The sequence below is a fragment of the Euprymna scolopes genome, chromosome 1 (assembly GCF_053919585.1).
Source record: "Euprymna scolopes isolate OS-2025 chromosome 1, ASM5391958v1, whole genome shotgun sequence".
NCBI classification, from domain to species: domain Eukaryota; kingdom Metazoa; phylum Mollusca; class Cephalopoda; order Sepiida; family Sepiolidae; genus Euprymna; species Euprymna scolopes.
The window spans coordinates 193,535,899-193,550,057 of NC_136482.1; the positions used below are offsets into that span (position 1 = coordinate 193,535,899).

A 14,159-nucleotide genomic window follows, 5' to 3' on the forward strand; every position below is an offset into this window, starting at 1 on the left:
AGTTTTTGTTAAGCCACCCTATTAAATAATCAAATTAAACCAAATTTCAACCACCAACGATTACTACGCTGTCTCGGTGACCACTATACACTTATTAACCCTTATTCTCGAGTGGTCTTCGGGCCTTGATAAGTGGTGACTCCCTTGTAAAAAAAAGATATATAACAATTTATGAGTATTTGAATAAAATCAAAGTGGAAAAAAATTAGTGATAGTGATTGTGATCCAACGAGTCACAGGTAATCTAGTATATTTTATATTCTGCGTCTATATCCGCATTGTCGGTATCGGTTTGGTGTTAGTAGGCCGAGTTAATATTCAAATGAAATAAATGATTCAAGGTTATTTGAGTCATCCGTGACTACATATGTATAAAAGTTGATTTTCATAAATATTTCTACGATTATTTCCATTTGTGTTAGAATATTTATAATCCAATCGAGGTTAGAATCGACCCCTCGTACGCTACGTAATGCATAACATAACGTTGGTTTTAATTTTAAGACAAGAACACACTGCTTAGGATGTTTATTAGTTTTCAGGTAGACTAATAGTTTTAAATAAGGTTTTAGTGACGTCACGAGAAAAAGCAAACACGAGGCGCCATTAACAGAATATATTTATTTACATAATATACAAACGAGGAAATAAAGAAAACAGATAGAGGTGTGCATAAATTACCTTTACAAATACTGGGCGAGTCCAAATAGAAGTCCATGTGGGTAAGTGTACGTTAAAAACTGCTTCACACTCTGCAACATACCCCCTGTTAAGTTGTAAGTCCTTTCCTTTTTACGAAGATCGTCAGAATTAAACAAAAGAAACAGATGCGCCCATTTTATTTGCGCGTTTTGTGATGAAATTGTTATTTCCAATTCAGGCAGACTAACTAAAGGATGACAGACCGACCGATATAGCCTGTCATAGTGACTCGAGATGCATCTAAAAACAGACAAAATAACCCAATCGTCTGCGCCACTCAAGTTCCCCTCAAACAGTTTGGTTTCCTACGTTAAAATATTTTTCCTTTTTACCAAAAAATAATAGAACTACTAAAATGTGAAACACTTAACCGTCGTTTTTTTTAAAGTTTTGTTCCAAATTTTTTTTATCAAAATGTATTGTAAATATATAAAAAAAATAAGAATAATAAAACGCATACCCCCCCTCGCCAATCTTTCACGAAAAACATCCGTCTAGCTGAAACCACTGTCAATAATTTTCCCCACTCTTTATCTGTGCCTAAATCAGAATATAGATTCCATGAACAAAGCTTCTTTCTTAGAACTGCACGTCTGTGGAACTTTCTTCCGGTTGCCTGTTTCCAACCTGACTACAACTTGGATGCCTTCAAGTCCAAAATAAACAAAACCCTGATAAACTGCCCCCTTAAGTAATCCAATTTACCAAATCTCCACTACTAACGATTACTACGATATTATTCCATTGATTACTGTACACGCAATAACACTTATTCTCGTGTGGCCTCCGGGCCTTGATAAGTGGTGACTCCCATGTAAAAAAAAAAAAAATTACTGTGGAAAATCTGATCAGTTTGTTTTTATGTTTGTTTTCAAAATGTAATGTGCGAAGGTGAAGGTCAATCGTTTTCGACCAAAAGTTGATCCTCTAATACCCCCCCCCCCGCTAGGGTCCTTAAACCCAGATTGATACACCATGTCTTATAAAAAAAAATCAGAAATCACATAATGCGACAACAATCCGGCTACAGAAAGACGTCATTGCGATTTTGAATCTGTGCTTAGTTTCTAAGCTCGATGATGACTTGGGCAAGGGTTCAACTTTTTTTCTGGCTTGACCAATCAGGAGCCGTCTTTCGGACGCGCTGAGCACGTGAAAGAAGTTGGTAAAAAGGGATTGCCAGCTGGACCACCTCTATTTTTTCCGGACAACTGACCAAAGTGAACTGACTCATTCCACAACACTTTCAACAAAAATAACTATCATCTAACCCACGCATGACCTTGTGTCTAACTTCCTGGAGAGAAGGCAAATAAAGTACAACAATAAAAAAAACGAGTTGAAATTCTTTTCTATTCTTTGTCTAATTTGCGACTGAGGCTATAACATATTGGTAGCGTTACAAAGTATAAATGAACGACGATAAAACAAAGACTGTTGAATATTTATGACATAATTTGGTGGACAAAACAAGCGTAGAGTCAATTATATTTGTATCAAATATAAGCAGATTGTAGAAAAGATTGTGAATTTATTTATGATTCCATGATGGTATTTTGATCATCTTTTTGGTCAATCAATTACTATGTACCTATTGGCGAGGTCAACCCTTAAAAAGATATGGAACATACAATAAGTTCAGTTTATATGATGATGATGATGATAATAATAATGACACTACTACTTCTAATTTCCATATGACCGTTTAGCAGAGTGAGGGATTGATCTACAATCTCCCGTCTTTCCATTCTAAGGTCGCTAAAGCAGATATGTATTATTATTATTATTATTATTATAATAATAATAATAATAATAATAATAATCATCATCACTGCCCCCCCCCCCAAAAAAAAATGAGACCAAATAACCAAGTAGAGTCAAAAAGGAAGGAAAGATCGAGGAACTAACCAGGCCTCCGCCGGATAAGTTCAAAAAGAACTGGGACCTTGGAGAGGCTTATTGCCACTCAAATTCCAGTGAAGACCAATAGCCAACGAGAAATCAATGGCAAGCAGCTGCTGCGATAATGCAAATTTATTTTCAAATTTTATCGAAAGAGGCGGAGAGTACTGGAAAGCTGGGGAAACTTATTCTCACTCAGCTTCCAGGGAACACTGCAGACTGTCTTCAAGGAGAGATCTTTGATGACATGTGTGAAAGCTCCTTGTGAGCCAATAATAATAATAACAATAATAATAACAATAACAATAACAATAATAATAACAACAATAATAATAAACCAACTAGTTATGCAGTAAGATAGTAATGTAGAGATATGATAGGACAAATGTCATGACAACCAAGCAAATGAAATATAATCGTCCGGATTAACAAGATCTCACATGGATGAGAAGCATTGCGCACCATCACACGTACATAAAGAACATGAACAGGTACAAAGATGAGGACAAAAAATCTTTTGAAAGGAATATTGAAGGAGGATATGCCTCCCCCTTCGAAATTCCCAAATATATTGATTACTTTCCTCATTAATCTAGAATCTCCAATCTAAAACAGACAGGTTACCTTCTTCAACAATTACTTGCACATTTATGCTTGAAACACAAATTTATATTTCAATATATGCGTGCTAAAATCCTTAACTAATTAATGAAACAATTAAAATTTAAAAATAGTGCAAAGAGGACTGGGACCTTGGAGAGACTTATTGCCACCCAAATTCCAGTGAAGACCAGTGGTCGCTACCAACGAGAAATCAATGGTGAGCGGCTGTTGCGATAACACAAATTCCTTTACAAAGGTTATCAAAAGAGGTGGCGGGTACTGGAAATCTGGAGAGACTGATTGTCACCCAGACTCCGGAGAACATCACAAACTGTTCTCAAAGAGAAATCTTTGATGATGGTCTGTGTGACTACCCCTAGTGAGTAAATACTACTACTACTACTACTAATAATAATAATGGCATAAATGGTCGTGAAGAGTAAAAAAGGACGGGAAGATCAAAAGGATAGACCACTTTCCATGCCTTCACTGGAAGGGTGCGGAAAATATTTGAATCTTGATATGCTTTAATTCCAGAGAATGCCAACAATCGTCACCAGCAAAGAAATCAATAGTAAACTGCTGTTGTGATAACGCAAAGTGATTTGTAAAAACCGGTGACCGAAAGAGGCGCACAGTGCTAGAAATTTGGGGAAGCTTGTTATCATTCAGATCCCAGGAAGTATCACTTGTTAGTGAGAAATCACTGATAATGACTTGAGTGAAAACTTTTAGCGAGTAAATAAATAATAAAATGCCACTACTACTACTACAACAAATAATATACTTGTACTTTAGTTTGTTAAAATCGTCCACATTTATTTTATAAATGAGATTATCCGATCGCCAAAGATGTGATAATTGTTTAGTAGTTGGTATCATTGACTGTCAAATATTTACATTTTGCCTCTTTTAAAATGAATTGTTCCCAAATCGAATAGGACACCATAAATATTAGGTTGGTGTAAAAATAATGTCGTTTTTATCGGAGATATATGTGTGAATAAAAATGAAAACAATGGTAGAAAGGATCATAACAATAGTGACAACCACAACTACTATAACGAAAATAGAAACAGAACCAATAGTAATAACGAAAACAACCGAAAAAACAAAACAAAGAAAAACTCAACCACTTTAGCAGTATGGATTAAGGAATTAAAGGAAAATAAAACTGAATATAAATTAAGATGGTCAATAATTGATAAGGGGAAAATATAAACCTAGCAAATCGAAAAGATGCAGCCTATCTATATTAGAATCTTACCATTTACTAATATCAAAAGAAAAATTATTAAACAGACGACTAGATGTAATCCACGGGTTTTTGCACAGAAACAGATATTTAATTTCATGCACTAGAGCAGATTAGGAAAAAAATGCAAGGAGGTAATCCCAGATATTAAAAAATGATACCACAAGAGTGACCTCCCCTACATCGGGTAATATAATACGAATTAAAACACAAGCAAAAAAAAAAACAAAAAAAAAACATTAAAATAAGCACGCATAAATATAGGAATAAAATTATATAAAATTATATGATAATTGGAAAAATACAATAGGAAAAAAGCGAAAATTAAAACAAAAATAATAAATAAAAAATAAAAATACGAAAGTACGGGTTAAAACGGAAAACTATCTTTGCATAACATAACTTCCATGGAGGAAGTGAGGAAGCATGGCTTTGGAAATCCTTTTATCCGAATACGATGTCCAGTATGTTAAAAATATACCTTTTGTTGTAAAAATCTAATCGATAAACATCTGAAGAAGTTGGTGGGGACAGGATATTTTTATGGAAACATAAATCGTAAAATTGCCAACTCATCAATGTAACAGCTGTAATGGGAAAAATCCAGGAAATAAACGAAGGTTATAAAAATGAAAACGTGAGTCTTTGAATTTTCAACAAAATTTTGCACTATATATATATATATATATACGTTACAAAAACAGTATTTTTGCACCAACCTAATAAAATTCTGTCGTTGTTGATTTAAAAATAATATTCGTTTTAATTATTTAAAGATATATTTAAAGATTATTTAGCTGACAATTAAAAATTGGGAAGAGGACGTCTTTGGTCATCCTCGTCACTTTTGTTGGTCTATGCTAGTCCTAGCTAGGTTTATCATTCACAACAATACCGCAAACACACCGGGGTGGGTGGGGTGGGGGGTTCGTCCAACTTAAGATTTCGTGAATCAAATCTTTTTTTCTTTTAAAAAACTAATAAATTGTATATATATGATATAGGTAAAAATAAAATTGTATACAAAGATGCTTGTTTATTTATTTCATCTAAATTCTAAGGTTACTTGTTTAAAGAAAGTTACTTGCAAGGAAGACAATTTACGTAAAATGAACCTTTGGTTTTTATTAACTTGTGAACAGTTTACAACACGGCGCGCCTAGTTATCAATAACGGAATTTAACTTTTCGACAGTTTCGATGTATTTGGCAGAAAACACATCATTTCGTCTCTCTTCGCAAATATTTTGTATTTATGAAGATTCAATTAAGTAATTGTTATTTTTTTCTCATATGCAAATGTTATGCACGTTAATGTAATTAGGGAGCAGAATACGAAAAAAAGTACTAAAAAAAAGAATAAAAGTCAATTGATTGTTTTAAAATTTTATCCACAATAAATATATTGCGAACAGAGACTATGACACGCACGCAGACACTCTAATTACAATATGAGAAAAAGTTAAAAAAAAAAAAAAAAAAATGTTAAAAAAAATTTTTTTTTTTCGTTTTTACAAATGTTTCCACTGTTGTTCAAAGTTCAACCTAATAAGCTCATTTAATAATTTATTATTACCAGCTCTATTGTTATACGCAGCCGCTGCAACGGCTATTGTGACCGGTGCTCCTACAGGGCCGCCGCCACTGCCACCACTACCACCACCGCTACCGCTTCCGCCGCTGGACCGCGCGGACTTCTTGGAGTGACTGCGGGACGAGCTGTGCCTTGAACGCATGTCTGGGATTTTGAATTCTTCCTTGGGCAGCGGTAATTCGGCGCGTCGCTCGCTTCGAGTAACCAACGAACGCGCTCGTACACTCGGGGGTTTCCGGCCGCGCCCGGAAGACATTTGGCGCGATCGATCGAACGCTGTACAACTGACAGAAAGTTTGTTTTCTTGTTGGATTCTATTGCAGGCGTCGTTGATGACTTCATAGTCGGTATCGCTGTACGATTCACCCTCGTCGGAGGCGTCACCGTAGCTGGCCAGGGTGGACATGGAAGAACTGTGCGACAGACTAGACACTGTTGTCAATGAGACACAGTCGAGATTCTCTTCGGACTGAGACTTCTTGGAGTCGCTGTCCGAACGGTGCCGGACGATGTTCAAGACATGCTGACAATGTTGGAAGTTCTTCTCGACATTTTTCAAATAGGAGTCATAATTACAATAACCCGTTGACGAACAGTCACTACTACCACTGAGGCCGCTTACGTCATACTCATAACAGTTCTCACTGCTGTCCGTGTCCTCTCTATCTAGGCCATCCGGTTGTAAGGTTTGTTTTGTTCTCTCGGATGGCTCTCTGGGCAACATATAAGCTTTCTTATCGATCGTTCTTACCATGCGGGCACCCGGATCTCGTGGCCCCCAAAACACGTCAGACTCATCATCTACTTTTTTTCTATGTCTAGGGGATTGTAGTGACCTAGTTCCAAATGACGGTGCCGCCGTGGCCCCGACTGTAGCTGGGTTGCGACGCTTTCCTACATGTTCTTTAAATTGAACTAATTTCTTTGGTCCATTTGGGACAGGGCCCGGGGGCAGTTTAGCACGACAGCCTGAGGGCGAAGGTCCAGCCAACGTAAAGGCTAAGTGTCTGGTTAGTTGTGGGGCGTCTTCGGAGTTTCGTCGTATGGCATCCGTACACGACCTGACGAGATCAGACTTATCTGTTTGCATATCTGCCGCGCCGTTGCTTTTATCTTGATCCATAAGAAAATCCATATTTCTTTCATGAAAACCCAAATCGCGGGAATCCGAGCCAAGCCGACTATTGTCAAGACTAGTACTCATTTTCTTAAGACCAGATCGCTCCGAATGCTGATCGTGGCGCAACATGGCCTGATCTGATAAACGAGCCTTTTCCGGGTCGATCAGATAGTCTTTGTACTGTATTTGACAAACCCTTCGTAACCTCTGCACACGGGCTTCGTCCTCGCTGATGGGTATAGGCGAACATGGTGCATCGCGCCACGAGGATAACGTGGTGAACGCAGAATGATGGAGATTGGTTGTTGGACTGACACTAATTGCACATGGGGCTGGTGGCGGTATTGTCCTGTCATCGGCGATTTTTAAGTCTTGTAGCTTTTCCTGAAAGTCATCATGGGCCTTATCTGGTATCTCTTCGTAAATATGATAAGTCTTGTCGGGACCTTCTTCCCCTGCTGACCAGTCATCGGGCTTCGGAATAGGAGGTAATTCCCGGCTGGCTTTCTTAACGTTTCTTTGGCGAAACATTCGGCGGAACATGATCTTTTTCTCTAAGAACTCTGCGATTGGCCCTCTGAAAAATACAAAAATAAAAAAGCAATGATATTAGTTTTAGAATAAAAGGATTTAAAAAGATGAGAAAAAGCAAAAGAACAAAACAAAAACAAGAAACAACAAAAACAAACAAAACCAACAAAAAAAACAATGCAAACTTAGAGATAAAAAATATTATGAAAAAAGCAAAACAAACAAACAAAAAAAGACAAACGTGAAAGACAAGAAAATTTAATTTTATGAAAATCGCTCCAGACAAGGCGTGCACCCACTTAATGTAAGGACCTAATAAGAACGAAAAATTATTATCGAGAAGACGAGAGATACCTGCTAACCTTAATATTGAAAAAAAATCAACAAAACAAAAACTAGACTATGGGTAGGAGGAAAACAGTCAGTAGAAAGAGTTTCACAAGCTTGCTGTACTGGAAAAGAAATTAGAATTAGAAGCAGTATTGCAATGAGGTATCAAAACAGCGAATTTACGAAGTCAAAACAAAGGAAGCAGGGAATAGAGCAGATAATTCTGAAGAACACGTGCCAAAATAGTATTTATAAAAAAATACTGAGACTAGCAACATCACATCTGTGAGAGATAGGTTGCAGAGAAGAATTTGGTTTAAAATAGCGGAAACTCGGAAATGATGTTTTCATCTTTCTCTTCCAACCCAAATTAAAATATTTGAAAAAAAAAAAAAAGGAAAAACGCGAGTGTTTGCTAACGGAAAACATTCCACAAATAACTACAGTTCAGTGCAAGTTTACTTCAATGGCTGCTTTAGTCGGCTGACAATTAAAACAGCAGAAATCACCATTAACAGCAAGAAGTTGGGAGATCTACAATGTATTTTTGAATAACATTAACACGAACAAAACTCGACCTTTTATTTATGTGTGAAAGTAGGAAACAAATCGAATGCGAAACAACTAAGTATTTCTGCTATGAAAATGCAAAAAAAAAACAAACAAAAAAACAAAAAACAAACAAACAAACAAACTGAAAAGGAATATAAAAAAGGAAATGACTTGGTTTCTAATTTTTGTAACGAGAAAATAATAAAGTCATTATTGTCACGCCTACTGAAAAAGAAGGACTCGTATCACATCTGAAGTTTCTTTCTTTGCTTTAAACAGTCATTTAATAGTATATGAGAGGTCTCTTTAGATTTCATGACACCCTATTTCCATAATACTAAATAAAACTAAATACAGGCCATATTAATCACCCTAACGCGGTCCTGGATGTGACCTTAAACTATATCCGATGGTGAGGCCCCAGCTTGCGGGCTTTGGGGAGTGTGGAGCCACCCTTTAATTGCCAGTGCTCCCAAGTCCACTCTGACCCGGAGTAGTTGTACCTGTAGGGTTCCAACTATGGGTTGAATAGAAACCGACTTAAAAAAACAACACAAATATACTCTATTAAAAATTGTTCTTCAAAATCACTCGATTCGGCATTAAATAACCTGAAAAGGGTTGATATGTCGTAAAACAAAAACAAGCAAACAAACACCCTTACGCCTAGCAGGTGTGTTTCAATATCCATATTGATCGATAATTTGTTTCTGAGTGAATTCGATATATACAAATATATAAACATGTGATATATATATATATATATATATATATATATATAAAATAATGTTTTCCTACCTAGCTATCGACACTATAGGAAACGAAAAAGGCCATTCCTGTGCACATCTTTCGTACGCACTATTCAAAGCTAATACTGATGCTTGTTTCGAGCAAGAATACACATATTTCATCATCGTTTGAAAAATATAGTTTGCCTTTCTTGCCTTACGCCCAGCAACATAGACCCACATAGGTAGTAGAAAATCTTTCCTTCCTCTTGAAATTTAGTTCTCCCACAAAACCCCAAATCACTGGATCTTTGTTACAAAGTCATACTTAGCCACATGCTATCGATAAATCATTTCAATTCTTAAAATGCATTAATTTCATCCATATTATCTTGGTCTAAAACTGGAAAATAACGAACATTCCCGTTTAATTCTTAGTTTAGCAGAATCATTGAATAGCCGGCAATCACCAGTTGGACAAACACCTCAACGTTATAACTAGTCAGTCTTCAGATTAGCAGTTCGTATATTCGACCACCGAAAAAAACTTTCTCATTGTCGCTTTCGATTACGTTTACCGAAGAAATCTTCTTACAGATCGTATTGTAACTTTTCCGACTATTATTTTTTCCACTACAAAACAATCATTCAGCTTGTACATTAGACAACACGATTCCAAATTATTCATGCAACATAATTTCACACATTTTGTATTTCACTTCATGCATTCACACATAATATAGAACCCCAGAACAACAGAATTATACGTTTTTCTCTTTACGTATTTCTCGTCACACAGACCGTTAAACCACGATTTTTATGACGTTTTCGGTCGTACTAACACAGATCCTACATTGCTACATTGCTACTACTACTGCTAATTTATATTTTTGCTTACAAAATTTTGCTTTCGGTTTCGCTTCTGGTTGATAGAACCCAAATAACGCCCTGCTCCCGTTGTCACAATTTTTTTTTTTTTAAATTAAAAGCGGATTTTACGATTAGGGGCAACCTACCCCTAATTCCCATTTTTTTTTACGACCGGGCAACCCCGCTAGTCTATAATATAAATCTCAAACGTCTGTCAGTGTGTGTGTGTGTGTGTATGTTTGTATGTCTCACTAAAACAAAGCTCAGTCTCTCGGCCGACAAATATAAAAAAATTGGCCCAAAACATTTATTCTTTCACCATCAACTAGGCCGTTTTTAAAAGGAGGGGGGGTCACTTTTTCGTCGAATTTTTTGCAAAGTCATAATACGCCTTGCAATGTTTAAGCTTAATTTGAACGGCGGCGACGTCGTATATCACGGTGGGCGTGGCGACTAAACCGTTCGACTCTATTATAACAAAAGCTCATGTTGTTAATATTAATACAAACCAAGAATAAATAATAATTGTACACTAATAAATAAATGTTTTACTGTTAATGTGCTATACAATGCCACAGAAAATAACGTTCGAAAGTACAATAAGGAAAATAAATTCGGATTCAGATATAACTAGCAAGCCGCCCGGCGTTGCTCGATCGTAAATATGCTTCAGCATGGTATTTAAATTCATTTAGATTTCATATTTATTATTATATAGTCAATACTCTATTGATTATTATATTGTACCCAATACATAGTAGTCGTTTCAAAAGTGAAAAAATATGACTCGGGTGCCATCAGCTAGAATCGAAACAAAAACATTTAGCTCTCCAGTCTTATTCGTTATCGTCTTATCTAAGGCAATACGCATATAAAAAGCTTTAAAAAATAACGTTGTTAAAGATGAATTTATATTTGCGCATGTGCAGAAATAACGTTTAGTCGACAGTCAAGTTCCAATTAAAAAACTGACTCTTAGCAGATATTTTTCCAAGTCATGATCGATAGTGACCGACAGTGACCAAACGCAAGTAACCGCCTAAAAACGCTAATGACCAGTAGTGCTCCCTATTCAAGACAGACAATTTCATTTAAAAGAAGTCCAATAGAGGTTGATACTGGTCATGGCTGACAGTGAACGCCCCGAACAGACACTGTCAGTTAGAAAGGCAGCCAGTGTCCACTAGTAAATGCCTCCAAACAGCACTAACCGCCAGTGATCATCACTGCCCGCCACAGGCAGCCAGTGGATGCCAGTGCCCAACAATGTCCGAAAGTTGAAAACAGACGATTTCAATTCGCAGTAGTCAAATGGAGGTTGATGCTGATCATGGCCGCCACTGACTATCAGTTGCAAAGCCAGCCAGTGCCTACTAGTACACGGAAGTACCCGCCAGTAATCTACCCAAACCAACACTACTCGTCAGTAACCTCCAGTGCTGACAATGGCATTCAGTGGCGTCCGCTAACTGCCACTGTCAGACAATGCCCGACTGTGGAAGAAAGATGATTTAATTTAGAACACAAACGCCAGGGCCCACTATTTTCTAGGGCTGACAATCGCAATTTAATTTGTTTTCAGGGAGGTGCTTTATCGAAGAAGCTGTCCTGACTTCCAATGGCTTCTACTAGTATATATATATGACACAAGTCAGGATCAGAGTGTAGTATCTGTCCAGATGCTACACTCAAATTTATTTGCCCTTAGTTAATGGAGGGGGGGGGAACTTTTTTTATATAAGGGCAGCTTTATTTTTGCCTACTTTCAGAGTGCCCCTTTTTGAGGAGCTGGTTTCCATCCACCTTAGAAATGACCTTATGTCACGTGCTTTCGTGAGGAAGAAAATACACACAAGTTTTAAATCTGTAGACCAAAAATTGGCAGCTCAAATTTTTATGTGTATAGATAGATCTATAGATTATCATATGACATCCAGGATTAAATTACGTAGAAATTGCAGGATGATGTTTTAACATAATCTGGACAATCTTATAATACCCCCCCCCCATTTGCAATAGAAATAGTAAAAAAAAAAAAAAAAAAAAAATGTAATTTAACTATACGTTTAGCGATGGAAATGCTATTTTAATCTGAAACCTGACAGACGAGCGACTAATCTTCTTATAATTGCTTCTCCGATAAAAATAAATAACAACAAAATTGTGTCGTACACAAATTTTCCCCACTCACTATTGAATGGAACTAGGTCCTATGTCAATCCACGATATTTCATCGACTTTTGTCGACTCCTGGCAGATATTAGCGTGGAAGGGGTTAATGGGTTGGCATGTCGTTTGAAGCAAGCAAATCCGGTTACAGCCTTTGCTAAAACTGGATTTAAATAGGTCACACTTTTAGGAAGTTTGAACTGCACCGAACGATCCCGAGGGAGGGAATATTTTTAAAAGCCAACCGGAACGAAACATTCGTCGTCACAGGTCTGTACACAATTACAGGAAATGGCAGAACCAATTCAGTTTTTATTGAAAATTTAAAACGGAACGAAACGCTAGCCTCAGTTAGGAATGTCAGTACTTCGCAGCAAGTTTCCACCTCTCTCTCTTCCCGTTACTATCACCCCCTCTCCATTTCTCACACACAATAACTCGCACGCATAATAATAAAGAGAAACGTGTATTTATATGTATAAAATATAAATCCGTTAAGCCAGAGAAAAGTTAGCGAGTAACAACCACGCTTTATTCTAGCATCCGGACAAAACTATTTCAAGTGGCGAGTGGGAAGCGAGATAGCAAGTAAGACAACCCACACTATCGGGAATGAATTCGTAATGAAATCTTTTACCCTAAACAAAAAAGTGAACGATTGGTGTTTTTGTTAAATCATCAGAAATGATAGTGGATTTATGAAAATTTAATTGCTGATGCAATTCAATGATTTTATATGAATACTAGCAGGCCGCTCGGCGTTGCCCAGTCGTAAAGCACGCATAAATATTATATTTTAATCCATACAGAAACTGAGACATGTGCATACGAGTATTATGTTTTTTTCTAAACAGTACACTTCTTGTAAATAAAACAAAATGCTCGAGCTGAGATCGAAACCAAAACCTAAAAACTGAGTCAAGTACGATAACCATTAGGCCAGTTTGATAGATCTTTGAAAACTGTTTACAAACCTACTTATTCTTAATATAAGGGATTTGTCATGTGAACAATTCACGCATGTGCATTTGTTAAACTGTTGACAAAGAGATAAAAATCCGACGATCCCACGTACCAATTTGGACCCCTTCACATCAGCTCTTTTTCCCCGAATGAAAACTGATTAAAAAGTTTTCCATATATCTGAATACTCTATATTCCAAATTTCAAGAGTGTAGATAAAAAATTCGTTGAGTATATAGGCTGAGAATTCTCCTCACACACATTCTCACTTTTATAGATATATAGATTACTGGATTATGATATAAAATATGCATTTTCACGATTTCACGATCCATTGAAACGCCATTATTATAATGCTATGATCAGACCTTTTCTATTTATTATTTAAATATAATTTGCAATGCTCCGAAAATTTTTTCTACTTTATAATTTTTCGTAATCTTTAGATATGCTACTAATTTCGACATGAAATTTTAGTATATACCATTGGTTTTGATTAGGATTCAATATTTCGATTTTGTTCTTATTCTGAAGAAGCACCAAAATAATAGCAGAATAAAAATAATTTCCCAAATTATTAAATTTATTATAAAACATAATATAAAAACAAAAGCAATAAGATAAGAAATCCTTGCATCCAGCAAAACTAAAAACTTTACAAATGAAGATCCAAGTGTAGTATCTGTTCGGATGTTACATTTAAGCTAATTTTTCCAGAGTTAATGTAGAGGAAATTTTCCATACTAAGGGAATTTGTATTTTTGCAACTTCCAGGATGCCCTTTTTCGGGGAGCTGATTTTTCTCCCACATTAAAAACGACCTTGTGTCACATTTTCTCAC

At 36.4% G+C, this 14,159-nt stretch overlaps 1 protein-coding gene across 5 annotated transcripts in view; it reads right to left on the reverse strand.

The window, feature by feature from the left end:
• The window catches only part of LOC145278837 (uncharacterized), a 331,556-nt gene that overhangs the window by 4,190 nt on the left and 313,207 nt on the right, over positions 1–14,159 (reverse strand). For all 5 annotated transcript variants that reach the window (XM_080130694.1, XM_080130692.1, XM_080130691.1 and 2 more), the window contains one exon: positions 6,038–7,752. In XM_080130694.1, coding sequence (XP_079986820.1) covers positions 6,038–7,718 — 1,681 coding nt within the window. In that variant the 5' untranslated portion in view covers positions 7,719–7,752. The remainder of the gene's footprint in view (positions 1–6,037; positions 7,753–14,159) is intronic.